The 18,559-nt window shown below is 38.2% G+C and overlaps 2 protein-coding genes across 2 annotated transcripts in view; one reads left to right on the top strand and one right to left on the bottom strand.

The window, feature by feature from the left end:
- Positions 1-1,459: 1,459 nt before the first annotated feature.
- On the top strand, positions 1,460-9,467 carry LOC141340800 (interleukin-1 receptor type 2). Its single transcript, XM_073845892.1, has 10 exons — positions 1,460-1,477; positions 1,683-1,749; positions 4,633-4,897; positions 6,331-6,496; positions 6,580-6,757; positions 6,834-6,896; positions 7,017-7,082; positions 7,227-7,362; positions 8,245-8,378; positions 9,193-9,467. Exons 1-10 carry the CDS (start codon positions 1,460-1,462, stop codon positions 9,330-9,332), a joined length of 1,233 nt encoding a protein of 410 aa, XP_073701993.1. The 3' UTR covers positions 9,333-9,467.
- A 4,290-nt stretch (positions 9,468-13,757) lies between these two features.
- The window catches only part of LOC141340327 (guanylate-binding protein 4-like), a 14,174-nt gene continuing 9,372 nt past the window's right edge, over positions 13,758-18,559 (bottom strand). Inside the window, exons 7-10 of the mRNA XM_073845257.1 lie at positions 15,931-16,211; positions 15,480-15,692; positions 14,877-14,979; positions 13,758-14,623 (exon numbers count right to left, since the gene is read on the bottom strand). Coding sequence (XP_073701358.1) covers positions 14,127-14,623; positions 14,877-14,979; positions 15,480-15,692; positions 15,931-16,211 — 1,094 coding nt within the window. The 3' untranslated portion in view covers positions 13,758-14,126. The remainder of the gene's footprint in view (positions 14,624-14,876; positions 14,980-15,479; positions 15,693-15,930; positions 16,212-18,559) is intronic.

Genomic DNA, 18,559 nt, shown 5'->3' with positions numbered 1-18,559 from the left:
GACCCGGATGGGAGTGAGGTTTAGGGGGTGAGTGTAACGTAGGTCAGCGGTAGGTGCTCTGCAGGTAAACCTCACTCCTCTGATCTCAAGAAGCGCATTAGCAACAGAGACCCAGGTTCGAGATCTGCGAGTAGGACCCGGGTGTAGGGTTTACATGTGTACACACACACACACACACACACACACACACACAGACAGACATTTATTTGTGAACTATTACAGCACTAGTTCATTAGGACACTCTGATGTAGTCTTTCAGTTCATCAAATGTCAAAGAGTCACAGTGTGGCTGAATTAAGAAGCAAATGATGCTTGCACAGTCATGACTAATTTGAGTAAATGTGAATACTTAGTGGTCAAAACTAACCACAGAAATGGGGCAAGAAGACAGTGACCTTTCGTTTGCAAGAAATCCCAGCACATGCAATCTCCAGTCTCTTGAGTATCCAAGAATATATGACATTCATTCATGTAAGGTTACAACATCTCAAAATAACTGATGACAGGACAAGTGACTAATGCCATGTGTGTTCATGAATAATCTTTAACCGAGAGTGCTATTGTTAAAAATGACTGAACATGACTAATTTATGTAACTGTTACTTAAAGTACTACCACCATCACGCTTCAGCTTCAGTCACCGTACATCTCACCACGTTTGTGTGCATCGGCACTGTGTATGTGTATATATGTAGTCTATAGAATATATACAGTAGTAGTTGCATTTAACCGTGTTTATCCATAGTTTTAGGATAACGGATGACATTTGAAGTTACAGACAATTCTGGTGTACATATATATGTGTGTGTGTGTGTGTGTGTATATATATATATATATATACACACACACACACATACATATTACATATATATATATATAATAGCGGTCTGTAGGGGAACTGCCAATGTGTCATCAGTTTCCTCTTTTTTTCCAAAATGTACAAACGCAGGCATTTGTTTTAGAACATCATGATTGCGTCAAACAGATCACGCAAAGCACACAAACACATGAATAACAGATACACTTTGTGCTCAAACCACCCCAGATTTAAATGTCTAGTACACTATTCAGAAATCTAGCTTACTATATGATCAACTACACAATGTGTGATCTGTTGAACAGTTCTGTATGTTTGGTTGCACACAATTCTTCATGTGTCCGAACATAACATGTTCACGCTGTTGCAGATTGACTGCATCCTCTCCAGCAAACTCCCAGCAGTCAGTTTGGGTGTGAAGCTCGGTGTGTTCCTCTGCATGTGCTGTTCAGAGGTGAGCTGGACCGCTGCTCTGATGTGGAAATGTGGAGTTTCCGTGTACTGATGAGGAAGCGTGGTGTGAATGGGATCAGGGTTTCCCCCGTAACCTGTCCATAAGAGACACAGAAACACAGAGAACTGCTGAACGCTGCTCATGTCCTTAGGTCTCTACTTCTTTCAGCAAACCTCATCATCATCATCATGATCATCAACAGACAGGTGAGAGCCAGAGCATTGAAATTAACGTATTAGTTAATAATGCAGAGCTGTGTTGAGTTCAGAGACACATTTGATGATTGTAGAGTTGTCTGATTTCACTTACTCTATTCTCATTTGTTAGGGTATTTAGGACAGCAGAGATGCTTCAGATTCTGTAGATGGTAATGATGTTTATGTATGTTCTGATGTCCGCTCTTTCCTGTAGTGTCTCAGCACATGGATTGTCATGTTTTCCATGAGATTATTCCTGACCTCTGCACTGCATCTGAAGGGTAAGGATGAGTTTATGCAACACTACAGAATATTATACCATATCCGTATATAAAGTCCATGCACAGGGCCACTTTGTAGAGGGGTTGAGATTTTACTGAACTGTCCTTGAAATTTCTTGAAACTTAAAGACTGCTAGATCATTTTATCACATTCTATTAAAAAAATTAATTGCATTCTGTTGCTGTTTTAGTGTAAATTGTGACCTGCGATGTCTGATTTACAGCTCATAAAAATGCAGTTTGGCCATGTTTAACATCCGAAGCTGCTTGAACTGTGTAGATAGGGAGCAAATGTTGTCATGATCATTCAATCACAGCTGATCGTCTGTACAATCAAAATATCAGCAATCAACAATGACAAAGGATCATTTACTTTAGAAGAAAAAACGATATCTTCCAAAAAAAACCATCAAAAACATTTGATCAAAGAAATAATTTTTCAATCTAGTTTTTGCAGAATGATATATTTTAAGATCAATCAGTGCAAGTTTCTTTCAGTCGAAACAGCTCAGACTTACATTGTAGTTTGGGACTAAGCAAAAAATGCTTTTCTTACTTAGATTTTTGTCTTGTTTCCAGCCAAAATATCTAAAAATTCTTAAATCAAGAAGGATTTTCTAAACAAGTAAAAATGATTGCCTTGTTTTCAGAGCAAGTCAAAAATAAGTGAGTTTTTGCTTTAAACAATCAAAATAATCTTCCAATGGTGTAAGCAAAATAATCTTATTTCAAGCAGAAAACTGTATTATTTTGCTTTCCCAATTGGCAGATTATTTGTACTTCATTTTTTCTAAATACAAGACAATACTTGTCTAGAAAATCCTTCTTGATTTAAGAATTTTTGGATATTTTGGCTGGAAACAAGACAAAAAAAAAAACTAAGCAAGAAAAGCATTTTTGCATAGTTTTATTCTGGTAGACTATTTATAATATCAGTCTTAATAGGCCTACTGATCAGTCATGTTTTGTTGCTCATGACTGTCTTCAGGTCTTCATCACACCTTTTAAAGTTACACCAGATGCATGATGGATTTTTCAGATGAACGGTAGCATCTTTGATTCAGCTACAAGATGTTGTGTTTTGCATTGTTTGCTGTTGAACTAACTGACTGTTGAAAGTACTATGTCAAAATAACTGAAGCGAGATCATACTGATCAAAACGAATGTCACAGAGCACAGGATGAGCTCCCTCTGCTGGCCTCACTGACACCTCTACCAGCAAAAACTAGCTTTCTCAGCAGCAGTTCCATCAAGAAACTGAGCAGGATTAACCCTCATTATCTTCAGTGGGCGACCAGAGCTGCTGCCAACATAAGATGAATATTAGCACTGCTGTTCAAGGACTTTTCCTGGAGTACAACCATGACTCTTGAAATTGAACTGCTTTTGGAATTTTGGAACTGAAGATTCTTTTAGTCCTCTGCACGATCTGACTTGTGTTACAGCCTGGAATTAAACCACATCATGCTATCTTGCTTAGTTGGGGACACCTAAATTCCAGCGATATATTTGACATGATTGCACAGATACTGATTAAATTGTTCGACTACAGAACTATTTCTATTTTAGATTTCTATTTAGAGTCTATTTAGATTTTAGAGTTGTGTTATAGCACCATGGCCTCACCGCAAAGAGAGTCTCAATTCTGAATGCTGGCTGATCCAAGAGCAGATGGAGTGTGAAGTGCCCATGTTGTCATGGACTGACCATCTGTCCAGGGCGTTTCCCTTCGGTCTGAGACTATAGGACCTTACGGAAGACAAGAGGTTTGGAGAATGGATAAATAGATGCAAGGATTACCTACTACAGTACCTTACCAAAACACCACCACAGTACCTGACAGGAGATAAATCACATTTTCCACTTTACTCCCAAAGGACATGGCTGCTAAAAGTATCGAAATTGAAGAATGAACAGGTGTGAAGTCATTTCAGAGGAAATACACTGCAAAAAAATGCTTTTCTAGCTTAGATTTTTTGTCTCGTTTCCAGCCAAAATATCTAAAAATTCTTAAATCCGGAAGCATTTTCTAGACGAGTAAAAAATTATTGTCTTGGATTCAGAAAAAACAAGTCAAAATTAAGTGCATTTTTGCTTAAAACAAGCAAAATAATCTGGCAATGGGGTAAGCAAAATAATATTGTTTTGTCTGTTTGAAACAAGATTTTTTTTGCTTACCCCGTTGGCAGATTATTTTGCTTGTTCTAGGCAAAAACTCGCTTAATTTTGACTTGTTTTTTCTGAAAACAAGAAAATGATTTTTACTCGTCTAGAAAATCCTTCTTGATTTAAGAATTTTTAGATATTTTGGCTGGAAACGAGACAAAAAATCTAAGCTAGAAAAGCATTTTTTTGCAGTGTAGGTCAAAATGAAGTTCATTTTTTGGCAATTGAAATGACTTGCCAAAGCAAACTTTTTGGGAGAAGTAGCACTGGCCTTTCCTGAGGTGGAAATCTGCTCTGGTTCAATTCTTCCGTTCAGTCTGTCGAGGTCAGATATTCGCGTGAATGAACACAATGGAGAACTGTTCATAACTCTGAATAATGCAGACATTGTTTAAAGCAGAAACTTGTAACCCTAATCAAAAGCGATGTTGACATGATGATTTTCATGAGTAATACTGCAAAGCTGTTTGCTTTAAAGCAATCCATTGTATAAAGTGCTGTATAAATGTGATGTGAATTGACTAAAGACCAGATTTATTAGAACTGCTGGTTTCTCAAGCTGTCGTTTTGTCTTGTTTGTGTTGCTATTGACAGGAAAGTGTAAAGCACATATACATCTGAAAAGCCTAATACAGAATGTCCTGAATCAGTGAACTGATTTTGATACCATGTTGCCGTATTGGTTGATTAATAAGCTCTTGTGGTTGTTGGTTCAGACAGTTGTGTGGTTGTGAGTCCAGAGATCCCGGATTATCGAGTTCAAGGCGAAGCGGTTATCATCAGATTCCCTTTTCTTGAAGATGCAATTAATTACAGGGAATTGCGAGTGGACAACAGCTCGACCTTCCACATCCATCACACCAACCTGAGGAACGAGAGCCGTGCGAGGAGCGGCCGTGATCGGGTGATGCCGACCGAGCGCAAGATCCTGCTCCTCCCGTCTCACCCGTCAGACTCTGGAACCTACACCTACATCTTCAGGTCAGATCGCCATTCTCCTTCCCTTCCTGTTTGCTAGTGCAACTAATACTAACATTATCTTTACTCACAAATGTATTTTACCATTTAGATAACATAGATTGTTTTTAATATATAATATTACATACTACTGTAGACTAAATAGAAATGTCCATCATTTCAAAATATGAACCCGATGTGTACTTGACACCACTCTTGCACTTAAAGAATGGCTTACATTTATACGAGTTATCTCATATCTCAGTGTTTTGATGTTATTAATGCAGGTAATAAACATGGCTAGATTTAGTTTAGTTCATGTGCCAAAGATGGAACCAATAGGCAAGTTCAATCCTCCTGCAAACTAGCAAGGAAGTGCCCATGTGTTCCAGCAACTAGATCCCATCTGAAGAGTTTCTAAGAGTCAATGGGAGCATAGTGTCACACCACAGAGCATCTCTTAAAGGAGTAGTTCATTTTTAGAACATAAATGTACAGATAGTGTAGTCACCCCCTTGTCAACCAAGATGTTCATGTCTTTCTTTCTTCAGTCGTAAAGAAATTGTTTTTTGAGGACAACATTTCTCTCCATATAGTGGACTTCTATGGTGCCCCTGAGATAATTTATATACTTTTTAATCTCTACATTGAGCATTTAAGGTTAAAAAGTATATAAATTGTAATTTTTTTAGAAAATATTGCTGGATAAGACCCTTCTTTCCTTGGCTGGGATCGTTTAGAGCCCTTTGAAGCTGCATTTTGGAAGTTCAAACTCGGGGCACCATAGAAGTCCATTATATGGAGAGAAATCCTGAAATGTTTTCCTCAAAAAACATAATTTCCTTACGACTGAAGAAAGAAAGACATGAACATCTTGGATGACAAGGGGCTGAGTACATTATCTGTACATTTTTGTTCTGAAAGTGAACTACTCCTTTAAACCAGAAACCGCTGATAGACTTGTGTCAAAGAATAGAGAAATGCCAAGACAGTGCATTAGCATTACTATCTGTGGGAGAAAGTGCAACGTGCAATATCGTAGAAGTCCTGCCCTCTTAAAAGCCAATCGCTAATTAACAAAGTCATGCCATTGTGTTTTAAAGCTGTGCATGTGCAGTCTCTGGAGCAGCATGAAATAATAGCTTTTTTAAACACTTTTGAATTTAAGAAACATTTATATATATATATATATATATATATATATATATATATATATATATATATATATATATATATATTATTGTCATGGTCTAGGGCTTATTTTTTAATAACTAGTTAATTGCAAATTCAAAGTATACCATCTACACATCTACTCTACTTTTAACAACACTGTGTTGACATGCATATGTGCTCCATAGGATCCCATAAATGTGCCTTAAAACTAAACTACAACGGGGAAGTTCTTAGGACTTATAATGTTGGTCTAACTGGAGTTAGTAATGCGTTTTTTCATTTAGGAGCGACACATTCTGCCTCACTGGGAGTATTACAGTAATGATCTATGAGGCAGAGGAGCCGAACATGACTGTAATGCCCTACAGCGCACGAGCAGGAGAAGACACACAGATCATTTGTCCCCATTTGAAATACTTCAAACGGTCAGAGAATCCAAAGTGGTACAAGGTAGGTCACTGCACAGTGTTAAACATATAGATAAATATTTAATTCGAAAGGACAAAATGTTTCTAAAATGTATTCATTTACAGGACTTTCAGAGCACAGCTCTCCCTATTGGCACAGGACAGTATTCCATCAAGAAAGACGTAATTCTGGCCATCAAAAACATCTCTGTGAAAGATGAGGGCTTCTACACTTGTAGGCTAAGTGTGATTTTCAACAATAACCAGTATAATGTGAGCAGGACCTGGAGAGTTCAAGTGTCAGGTAAATTGGTTCTGCTGCTGCTTCTCTTTCTTTCTAAAACTGTCAGATAGTTGAGTAAATGATGATCTTTTTTCAGTCCCAGTAACAGATGCTCCTGCACCAGAAGCGGTCACCTTTAACACTCTAAGCGCTTTCACATGCAAGTATAAGAGAGGCTTTTTGAAAAATTATATCAGAATTGAACCAACATATTGGTCTAAAACTGATTAAAGTACATTTGAATTCAGCTCCCTGGTAATTTAACAATGTTTTCTTACAGCATCAAGTCATTCATTCCCTTACATTGTCTTTCCTGCAAATGGATCCTTTACTGAAAGCCATGTAGGTGAGTCTACACTGCTAACAATATTGTTTTACAGAGGTTTATTGTCAGATTTTTAGATGTGTCTATATGTCAGTCATTATGTATGATAGTATTCTGAAACACTAGATAAAATGTACTGTACTTAATAGTGCTGTTTACTTACAGGCTCACATTTGGTGATCCAGTGCATGGTGTCTGTTGGAAACCAATGGGCTCAGTCCACAGATGTGACATGGCTGGTTAATGACCAGCCAGTTGAAAACTCTCACCTGGGTGGACGTGCATTTCAGACAGATAAGAGGTAACCTTGATTCCTGCTTCAATCCATTCAAAAATGTTGTGGAAAAAGGACAAAGGTGATAGCCAACAGTCCAGAGCACATGGGTGAACGGTCTAGGCACCTTGGTGAGAATGCTCTATGTGGCTAATTGAGGCTTCCTCTTGAGGGGGCTAATTATTTGAGACCTCAGGCAGGCTGGGTGCTTTGGTTTCCCCAACAATTACATGCAGATTAGGTGAACTGAAAACTAGTCCCGAGGTGTGAGTGAGAGTATGAAGTGAAAGTGTGTCATCCCTGAGATGGACTAGCATCCAACATCCAACCTGTTGCCCAAGATGCCAGGATAGGCTCCAGCATTCAGCAACAAAGTCATTTCAACGGATACTTTATTGAAAATCAGAAAACACTAACTCCAGCTGGTAGAGGCTGATGGGAAGGTCAGGGCCAGGAAAGCAGTCTGAAAAGGGCAGATAGTCCGAAGAGTAAAGCCAAGGGCAAGGTCAGAGTCAGGCAGGAAGTTGACAAGCAGAGATCAGTCTAAACCGACAAACTAGAACCAAGGGACTTGACTGAGGCAAGAGAGCAGAGCGGACTGAATATAAGGAGGAACAGGCAGGCAGACAAACCTCAGGCAGGGAAACACAGGATTGGGCAGAGTGCTCTAGTGCACACAGATCAGAAAAAACAAGACAACAAGGTTAGGAATAACAAGACAATAATTCACTAGAGAAAAGCAGGTGAAAGAAAACTGTCAGGGATCAGCTGTGTGTGGCTGTCACATGGAATAAAAGAAAAAAAAACAACAACGGAAGAACTGGAAAAGAATCGGAGAGACAGATCAAACCAAAACCAATACCTTCATCCAATACTCACCACTAACACACACAGATATTGTATTTTCAGGATCTCAGGCAACCATCTGGAGGTGCAGCTGGTTATCTTTGAGCTTTTGGTAGAGGACAGTGGAACAGAACTGAAGTGCATATGTCGAAACCAAGACCAGAAACAGGAAGTTGTGACTAAAATCATACTGAAAGGTGGGTACCTGTTGATCAAAGGGGCTACAGTATGCTTCTTTTCTTAAAGTGCTCATTTGAAATCATTTAAACTCACACATTCACTCACACAAATGTCACTCACTTTAAGATATCAGCTGCATTCACAACACCATCACTATCCGAGATAACAACACATGATGTTTTACTTGGAGCTATTCTATGTCTTTGGACGTCTTTGGGGGTAGTGCCTAAATGAATCTGGTAGCGGTCAGGTGATACATAGGTCATATGCTGTGTTCATGCCCTATCGTAATTACCGTAATTTCGAGATGACAACACGTGACATTCTATTCAGAGCTGTTCACGTTCTCGGACTCGGAATTATGCTTTTCTAAACAGAGCTAACCTTGGTCAGGTGGTAAAGCGCTCATGTGGTTCAAGTCGTAGCTCTCAGAAGACTCCCAGTTCATAAGTTGTAATTATGAGTTCTCATGGACGTGAACGCTTTTTACAAGTTGGAATCTCATAATAACGGGAATTCCGATGTGGTGTGAATGCACCTATAGCTCTCAGAACATTCCCATCTTACAAATGGCAGGTCACGTTAGTCAAGCTCGCATCAGATGACACTCAGCTGCTGAAAGGACCTTATAATATATATCTGAGTAGAACATAAGCACAACATGAACACTCCATTTGCACTGAGTGCAGCTAGTCTAGCCATTTTCTGCACTAGAAGTGCCAACTAATGGAACTACAAAAATAAAAGAATGTTTTCAAACACTTTTTGCAAATGTCAATTTGCAACATGTTAAATTTGTCTGTTTTTATTTCTTTCTCATCCTCTCTGTAGACTCAGAGTCTTTGTGGTTGGTGGTAGCTGCTGCATCTTCCTGTTTTATACTAGTGGTGTGTGTCTTTGCATATCATTTATGCCAGAGGTCACAGAAACAAAAGGACTATGTTCTGGCTCGACAGACAAGCCTCATTTGAAGTTGGCTTCCACTTCACATCTTCAACAGTGCAACTGTCTTCATTATGTTTTTAGTTACTTTGAAGTTTTGTTGAACTGTTTTTGCTTGAACTTTGTTCTGTTTTCCCAGATCTTGACTCACAGTTCTCTCTCTAATTGTTTTCGGGTTTCTTGCAACTATTACTCCCACAAACATGCTTCTGTGTTTTTAGTTCTTGTTCTGTATGCATATTGGCAAGACTTGGTTTCTTGTTCCCTTGTATTTTGCTTTAAAATAAAGCTGCACTTTGTTAATTTGTCATCTTTTTTGTAAAAAAACACATTCTTAAGACTTTGGGAGTCAAAAAAACATATACAAACAAAACCAAAATAAACTCTGCATTGAGGTCTTAAGACACAAAACAATTGGTCTGTGCAAGAAACTGAAACTTTTGATCAGGCTCAACACTCAACGCTTCGCAAAGCAAGGAGGGTGATCTGGTGAGACACCTCACTTAATGCTATCAGAGAACCAGGGTTTCAAGCATACGTTCTGGTGTCCCACTATGGGATATTCTAACTCCTGTATTGCCAGATAGCCTGTCTCCAGTCTCCTGCCAACCAAAATAAAGTGTACCTAATAGGGCTGGTTAAGTCTATATTCATGAGTCCATGCTCAAAACAGCATGTGCAAACATTTGAGCTGTAACATCCAGTTTATAGAACCTTGCAAATGTGCGGTGATGTTGGAGATGTTGTGCGGTGAGGACCAGCTCGCCACCTCACAGATATCCTGTATCATGATCCCCCAAAGAGAGCCCGACGTTGACATATGGTATAGATGTTAAAATCAGTAATGGTGTAATCAAACAGATGATGAACACTAATAGTAATGATTATGTGTTGCAATCAAACTTGTAGAAAAATGTGTGGTGCTGTATGTTGTTTCAAGGCTGGCATCATCGGCGGTCCTCTGGGGGGTTGGCATCATCTCTTCTTCTGAATCCAGGCTGAATCTTGTGTAATTCCTAGTGGAAACAGAGAAACAAATAGAGAAATAATTAGTGTAGCTGCTGTTCCAACCAAGTAAAAATTATATGTTTTGCCCAAGCTGAATAATGTTGATGTGCATTTGATCTAAAGGATAAAGGAAGATCTAAAGGATAAACTACGCAGATTTACAGATTTATTTTTTTTGTATTTTCACAGTCACCTTTGCTCATATTTACTAAGGGTGCCAATATTAGTGGAGGGCACTGTATATATGAGGACTCGTGCAGCACATACAACAGGTGGGGGGGCGGCAGTGCGCGCATGAGATGTGACATCTTATGCAGACTGGGGCAATATACTTTAACAAAAACTCATTTTAAGAACATAACAATAAAGCATGCACCTGGATAACACAAACAAATATATATGAGGACTCGTGCAGCATATTAAATTTAGAGCTCAAACTTGATTTTTACCCCTATTTTGAAGTTACTGTACTCTGCTTTTGCAGTGTCTGCAAAAAGTAAGAAGCTACACCAAGGCAAAAGGCAGTAACTTCAGCATCATCATTATTTGATTGCTGATCACCATTTACAAAATTGTTATAGTAACACCTGTATAAAATCTAGTGGTCATAGGCTATTATTGCATATAGTAATATGACTGTATTAATTTTTTGACCATAACAAGCAGACTTAAAGTTAAACATGTTAGTGGATATCATTTTGCAACCAATTTATTTGCTATGCTCAGTAATGTAAGAGAATGCTAGACATAGCATAACTGCTTCGTTACCACTTAAACATTATGTTATTAAAAATTACCTTGTGATTGTCTCTTCTCATCATCATTCTTCTTTTTTTCCCTTTTTTCTGCACCTGAAGTATAGATTCATTTCATTCTCATGGACGGTCCAATTACCAAAATAAATCAAATTCCAGCAAATGTGCAGGTGGCAGGCAATGAGGCAAAGCAGGCCACGTATATATCAGTGACAGCAGCGCGCTAACTGCACTTTGCAACATAATGACTAGAAACACCAGGACTTTAAAACAACACAATAAAACCAGGAAAACTCAGTCTGTTAAAAGCATACAGTCCATTGCACCATACCCTAAAATAGTCCAAGTGCTGAAAAAAGTGATAATCTGATTAAAGTGATTCTGGAAAGGTAAGTCCACATAAGAGAAACTCCTCAATCCAGGTGTGTGAACCTGTTTGTTTGGCATGCTGCTCACTTTATATAGTTCCTGCTTCCTGTCATGTCCAACCATGCATTTCTTAAACACATACATAATTAAAATGTTAAGAGGAATAAAATGGACTAAAAACATGTAAAACACTTAAAGCTCTATTATACATAAAATCATTGCAATAAAAAGAGCAGTAAAACGTGTTTCTTGTGTGATCTCTAACAGCTGTACTGAAGGCACTGCTGCTGACGGGACACTGAACACAGTCCGAGCCACTCTTGACAGTCGTGGTAGCCTGGTCTCCTGTTGTTTCCACCAGCGCTACAATTGTTTTTTTTTTGTTTTTTATCACCATTGATGGATGTCTAAATTAAAAATAAAGAGAAGCAAAACAGGCCCAGTTGCCCGATGCCCGGCCAGCCCTAAAGGCGTAAATAGTTGGGGCTCGGGCAGAAACGCAGGGCTCTAATACATCTTAAAAGTGGAACATGGAAATATCATGGATGTACTGACAATTTATTTTTTTTAAATTCTGTATTGTTTCCTAATAGTTTCCTAATAAAATCAGCAATGGTGATGGTTGATTGAGCCTTATAAAGTGGCGCTCAAAGTTAAAATAATTTTAATACCTTGTTTCATTATTATTATTATTATTATTTCCTTTATTTAGCCAGGAGATCACATTGAGACAGTATTATCTCTTCTTCCAGTGAGACCTGGTCAAAACGGCAGCACATAAAGTTTCACAAAGACGATCACAAAACACAATACCACCAAAATTACTAAATCAGATCATAAAAAACAATTACATGTATCCTTTAAGACATTATACATTATTCATTGACAAATGAATCACCATTTTTTAACATATTAGTTGAATGAACGGACAGAGTCCTACTGTTACTGCTTAATAATAATAATAATAATAATAATAATAATAATAATAATAATAGAGCGTTAATATGTGCAAGTGATACAAGTGATGACAAGTGATATTGTGTCAGTACTGTGTCCTGTTTCGTCATGTTTTCCCCCCTCTGTTTCTAGTACATTTGGTTTAGTCCTTGTTTCACCCCTTTGGTTTTGTATTAGTTGGTTCAGTCTATGCCCATATTTGTACTTCCCATCGTTATCTCGTTTATAGCCACTCCCCTGTCTAAGTGTTTAAATAGTCTTCAGTTCCTCACTCCCCTCCTCCGGTGTTAACGTCTCATGGTGTTTGTCTGCTCCTCGGGGTTTGGTTTTCTAGTTTCCACGTGTTTTTCTACTCCCTGCCTTTTGTTTGTTTTGTTCATAATAAATCAGTGTTTAGTTTTATATCCCGTCTCCTCGTGTGTTCTCCTGGCTCCTCGTCTCTCACGCACATTGTGACATATTGTACCGGTGGGCAGAATTTTCTGATGAACCTGGACTTGTGTAAAATAAGAAGCAAACAACCTGACTCTCACTTACACAATATCCTGACTTTGTCAGTAAGTCAACTGCAGCCCAATCACAAACAAAATGCACAAAATGCAACTAACACCTTAAAAGAGGCCGAACCTGACCTCTTGTTCCATGACAATTAAAGACAAATCATCTCATAACGCTAGTTTTATTGCCCAAAGGAATGCAGACAGAGCAACGCTCACTACATTTACCCATAGGAAAGATTAAGGTGTTTACATGAAGGTGTTTTTTCTTTCTAATCCAATTGCTAATGGGTTATTTGGTTGCATGTAAATGTAGCCAGTGATACTCAGAAGCTAAGTTAGGTCAACTGGAATATATTGACCAAATTTTATAGATATATCTGTGGCAAACACTTTATGCTGTAAATTGTTAACCTCTTTGTAAAACAGTAAAGTAAATATTTTGATAAAAAAATGACAGGATTACAAACATTTTTGTCAAATCTGAAAAACTGGTGGCAGTCCATTAGCTGATCGGAAGAGTTGGATGGAGGTATGGGCTAAAGAAATAGACTTGAGGTACTTCTTAATACCCTAACTGATGCTTCCTCCTTTCCTCGCTCCACTGTATTTAAGCCTATTACCCATACACCAAACAAAGTCTGCTATGAGGAAGGATGTATAACTTGTCTAATAGCACCATGATGAAGCAAGATTTTATTTCATTGCATCCTAGTTAGGACACAAGGAAGCAAGGAAAGAGAATGAAGACGCATAAGTCCAGTCCATATGTGGAAGGAACCTTGGTGTAGTGGCTTCCTATTAAACATTTAGCCACTTCTGTGTGGGACAGTAAAACTGAAGCTGCTCCAAAGACTGTTTGATCAGGACTTGTGTTTATTGTAACAAAAGCATACATACTTCAAAAAATAAGACAAAACTGTGAAGTGAAAGATAGTTTAAGATGGCTACCAACAGTAAATGCTAAAAAGGGGTGGAATTAATCTAATATTTCTTATACCATAAGGGGATTATCGAACATAGATATGAATATGCAATCAAATCAACATATACTATAGAAAAACATTAAACAACAATACCGGACATTTCAACTGGCTTCCGATGATATCCTATAGAACCCTGATTGGCAGCCTCCATCAATAGTAATTTCATTTATATAAAATTAATCTAAAATGTAAATTGCTTTTGTGAAAAGTGTCTTCCAGATAGTTGGCTTCAGCAGGTGTGGATAGCTGCTTTAAGTGGGACATGGGCCACCGGCAAGGCTGCTGACACCAACGAGTAGCAGACGTAAGACTAAATTGGGAAAATCAGATGAAGGCTTCGGCATGCTCATGATTGCCTCCATCTGCTCGCTGTGTTGCCTCTTCATCAGATTCACTGTCTCAGTGTGTCTTTTGTTCATGTTTGATATCATCTTTTTAAACAGTTTGTCACTTTCCTTCTCTGCATTTTTATTCTTCCTCCTGAAGTCCTCAATCTCATCAGACATCCTGTCAGCCTTCTCCTTAAAGCCCTTCTCCAACAAAGCAGCCTGCTCCCTCAGTTTGCTGTCCATGGCACGCTCGGCCTCCTCTCTCTGAAGCCTCATCTCCTCGCCCATCTTCTTCTTCATCTGTATCATCGTCTCTTCATTACCCCTTCTCTCTGCTTCCATCTTCTCTTCTAGTTGTCGCTGCTTCTCTTCCTTGGTGTTTATTTCTTGAGCCAGGAGAATGGCCTTCTCTCTTTCCTCTGGAAGAAGACAATCAGGCAAATGTAATAAAGCTTATTGGTAGTTCGAATATAGCCTAAGAGATACACGTCCTGAACTCATAACAGAAGACTTCTTCCTGATCCAAATGATGCATAATGCATGCAGTGCTGTTTAATCACCTCTCTAGCAAAACTATTTTATTCAGGTGAGAAGACAATTAAGAGCATTTTTCTTCATAACAGAGTAACACCAAACATAACTAACTAACAATTGCATGCTAAAAACTCTCACCCATAATTTTTTTCTCCTTCTCCGTCAGTTTATTGTCAGCCTGCAGGATTGCATTAGACTCCACCGACTTCTTCTTCAGAAACTCTTCAAGTGTGTCTTCTGCCTGTGGACACCACGTACATGATGTAAATCGCTACCACATATTTATGACAAGTACTATCAAAAAATTCCTACTACTAATGCTAGGGCTAACTACGCATTGGGCATGAGTGTAATGGAATCTGGTTTTACATCACACCTTACACTTTTTTTGTCACATACAACACTTCAGCAGAACAAGAAATTTCCTCTTGCAGTTCTAGGTGCTTTTGTCCAAATCAACCTACAAATTGACAAATGGTGGAGTCTACACATAGAAGTGTCCATGTCCCAGCCACCAGGAAGCAAGCTGGTAGTTACTGTCTTGCTCAAAGCTACTTCAATATTTGTGTAGAAGGATTCAATCCAGGAACAATATTACTACCAGATGGTTTTTCTACCCTTAATCTTGATTCTGCAAACACATATTCTAGGAAAACATTGATAAGCCTCTTATGGGCTGAAATGATCTAAAAATCTAGGAGGCCTAGTTTGTAGCAGTAATTGTCAAACACTGATAATCACCTTGACTCCTTTATTGGCTTGGATTTTATATTTCTTCACAATATCTTCAAGGTCCTGGGAGAAGAGAACATAACCACCAGGTATGGCATAGAATCCCTTCTTGAGCTTCTCTGTCATTGTTCCAGAGAGGGATGACAGAATATTCTCACATCTTTTCTTTGAAGCCTCTTCATTTTGACACAAGTATCCTTGAAAGAGTTTATTAATGCCTTCCTGCAGCATCACACACATCACATCACATATTAGAGACAGTAAACACAATTTAGAGGCTACGACAACTAAAAAATTACTTTGAATCTGAATCACAAGCTGAATGTGATGGTGCCTTCAGATTTTTTTGTTAAATGGTTAAAATAACAGAGACCTATTGCTCATTACAGCCAACATTACAGACAAAAAAACAAAACAATAACAATGAAATTGTGTATAATTATTATTTAATGGTCATCACCTCTAGAGATTTCAGGTATGTCCCCTCGCTGTCCTTAAAGGAACGCTTCATTAAGACCTGTGTTGCAATCCTGCTGAGGCACTGGTGTTCAGATGATACTTCCTTCAGTTCCAGAGGGAAGGAGTTCTTCAGCTTCTCCATTCCATTTTGGTACACCTCAAGCCCTTCCTTCACCGCAGCCTCATTCTCAATCATTGCCATGGCGATCACAGCATTCTCCAGAAATGGAACTTCCCCGCTGGAAATCGTGTCTACATACGTCTTCGCAAAGTGACCCAGGACTTCAGGGAAAGAAAAGGTTCAAACAAAAGACTGTTAACTTGGCATTTGTAGTATAGTAATATGCAGTTCAGGAATTTATATATATATATATATATATATATATATATATATATACATATATATATATATATTAGGGCTGTCCCCGAATAGTCAAAGATTCGATGCATCGATATGCGGAGCCTGATTCGACCACCGATCTCACAGTCGAATCTTCGCGGGTGAAACGAGCATCATACCATTTTGCCAATATGGGGGTGCTCAATGTCTAATTGCACACAGAACTACTGGTTTTGTACGGTTATATTAAGTTATATAATCCCTTGAATTGACTGGCAGGACAGCTGTTTTGGTCGTTGCTTAGCAACATAAAAAAACCGCAGCACACTGCTCTTTCATTAAAAGTCACCAAAAAAGGCAGTGCTGTGCGCCTCGTGTTTTTAGAACTAAAAGACGCGTTCTGTGTTTTTATTTAAACCTAAATAAGTTTGCCTGTCAGTTGGCAGGCAGTTTTGGTCGCTTATAAAATAAAATAAAAATAGTTTTACCCTCCTGCTGACTATAGTGTCGTGCCCCTCCAAACCCATTCACACACGCACATAAGCCTAGATGATTCGACTATCGGTCGACTATAGAAAGATTCGAAAATTCTGATTCGACTATGAAAATTCATAGTTGGGGACAGCCCTAATATATATATATATATATATATATATATATATATATATATATATATAATATATGTGTGTGTGTGTGTGTGTGTGTGTGTGTGTGTGTGTGATACTCAAATAATGCAATATATTTTAACGGGGAATATTCAGCATTTTGCTTACATTATGTCTCTCAGTATAAAATTATTAAACCACAAAGATATAAGGACATTCAATTTAGAAACCAGTCTGTCTTCCAACTGGTATGGGGTAACATACACTGCCTGGACAAAAAAAAGTTGCCATCTGGATGTAAATAAGCAAATAATTGTGATTTAATGAATCATTATTGCAGTGAACCATATATTTCTTGCATGTTGTTAGTTTTGAAAAATTTTAACCATGACCAAAGACATACATATGTCCATATTCCAGCATAATAAAGCCAAGACTCATCAGTGTCATGATTCCGGTCTGTGTTTCCTTGTCTTGGTTTTGTGGCCAATTATTTTGAAGTGTTATTGTTCCCAATTGTTTCTGTTTTCCCTTGTTCCTTTGCCCATCTTGTTTGTTTCCATTGTGATTGATTAGCTCCTTTCCCTGTTTCCTCATTATCCTGTCTATTTAAACACCTGTGTTTGCCAAAATAAACTCTTGGCTACATCTGGATCCTCTGATTCTCCTTCATTCGACCACACATAATAGAACACCAGACCACTGTGGATCCAGCAGTGAGAATCATGCATCTCCATCGAGAGGATCATCGTTTGGAGGATTATGTCCAGGATTTTGTTGAGTTAGTTAATATGGCTACAATGGAATGACATTTCCTAGCTGGATATTGGAATTTTAAATCAACCTAGTGTTGCAGCTAAGTGGCTCTTCTTTTATTGTCAGAGTTGCAGAGGAGTCACTGCTGGTCTTCCAAAGTTTTGTCCTGTCTGTTGCACCCAGATTGTCGAGGCCAGTTCTTTGGTATCCCAGACTGGCAGCAAGCATGGAGGATCCACCACTGGTGTCAGTAGGCACAGCTGGTATCGCCAAACCTGGTTACTGTAACCCTCCTGTCCCTGAATTGATTCCCCTTTTTAAAGCACTTCCCAAAATAGGAGACACTTTATGGTGTATCTGGGCTGTGTATAGAGCCGGCCCAAGGCATAAGCGAACTAAGCGGCTGCTTAGGGCCCCGTGGCCACCAGGGGGCCCCCAAGAGTACATTAAATAACTAAGTTTATATATATATATATATATGTATATATATATATATATATATATATATATATATATATATATATATATATATATATATATATATATATATTTATATATAATATTTCAATGGATATCATATTGGTAATGAAATCCATTAATCAATTAAAAAAAATGCAATATTATTTTAACTGGATGCTGCAGGATGCAGGTTGAAGTAGGCTATTACAGCCATACAATGCCTGACTGAGGTAACTTAAATTCATTGAAGAAGCAGCGTCACTGCAGCAAAACAATTAATAATGTCCCAAAAAAGGATACATCTCTCTGGTGCAGAGAAAGAAAACGGAAGAAATCAGAGGAAGAGAAAAAACAGCAAGATAAATGTAAGTTAAAAACTGAGTATAAACTAAACGAGGCTAAATTGCAATCTAACGTTAGCTGGCTAGTTAATAAAGCAAACAAGAAAGTTAATGTTTTATTTAACATCC

This window comes from Garra rufa, chromosome 8 (genome assembly GCF_049309525.1).
Source record: "Garra rufa chromosome 8, GarRuf1.0, whole genome shotgun sequence".
Classification (NCBI taxonomy): Eukaryota; Metazoa; Chordata; class Actinopteri; order Cypriniformes; family Cyprinidae; genus Garra; species Garra rufa.
Note: the sequence above shows the minus strand (reverse complement) of the source record. Positions and strands in the feature narration are given on the sequence as shown.

Coding starts and splice junctions, on each gene's coding strand:
- LOC141340800 (XM_073845892.1), top strand. Junction 1,750..4,632: donor CTCTGCACTGCATCTGAAGG/GTAAGGATGAGT, acceptor TTGTTGGTTCAG/ACAGTTGTGTGGTTGTGAGT. Junction 4,898..6,330: donor ACCTACACCTACATCTTCAG/GTCAGATCGCCA, acceptor TTTTTCATTTAG/GAGCGACACATTCTGCCTCA.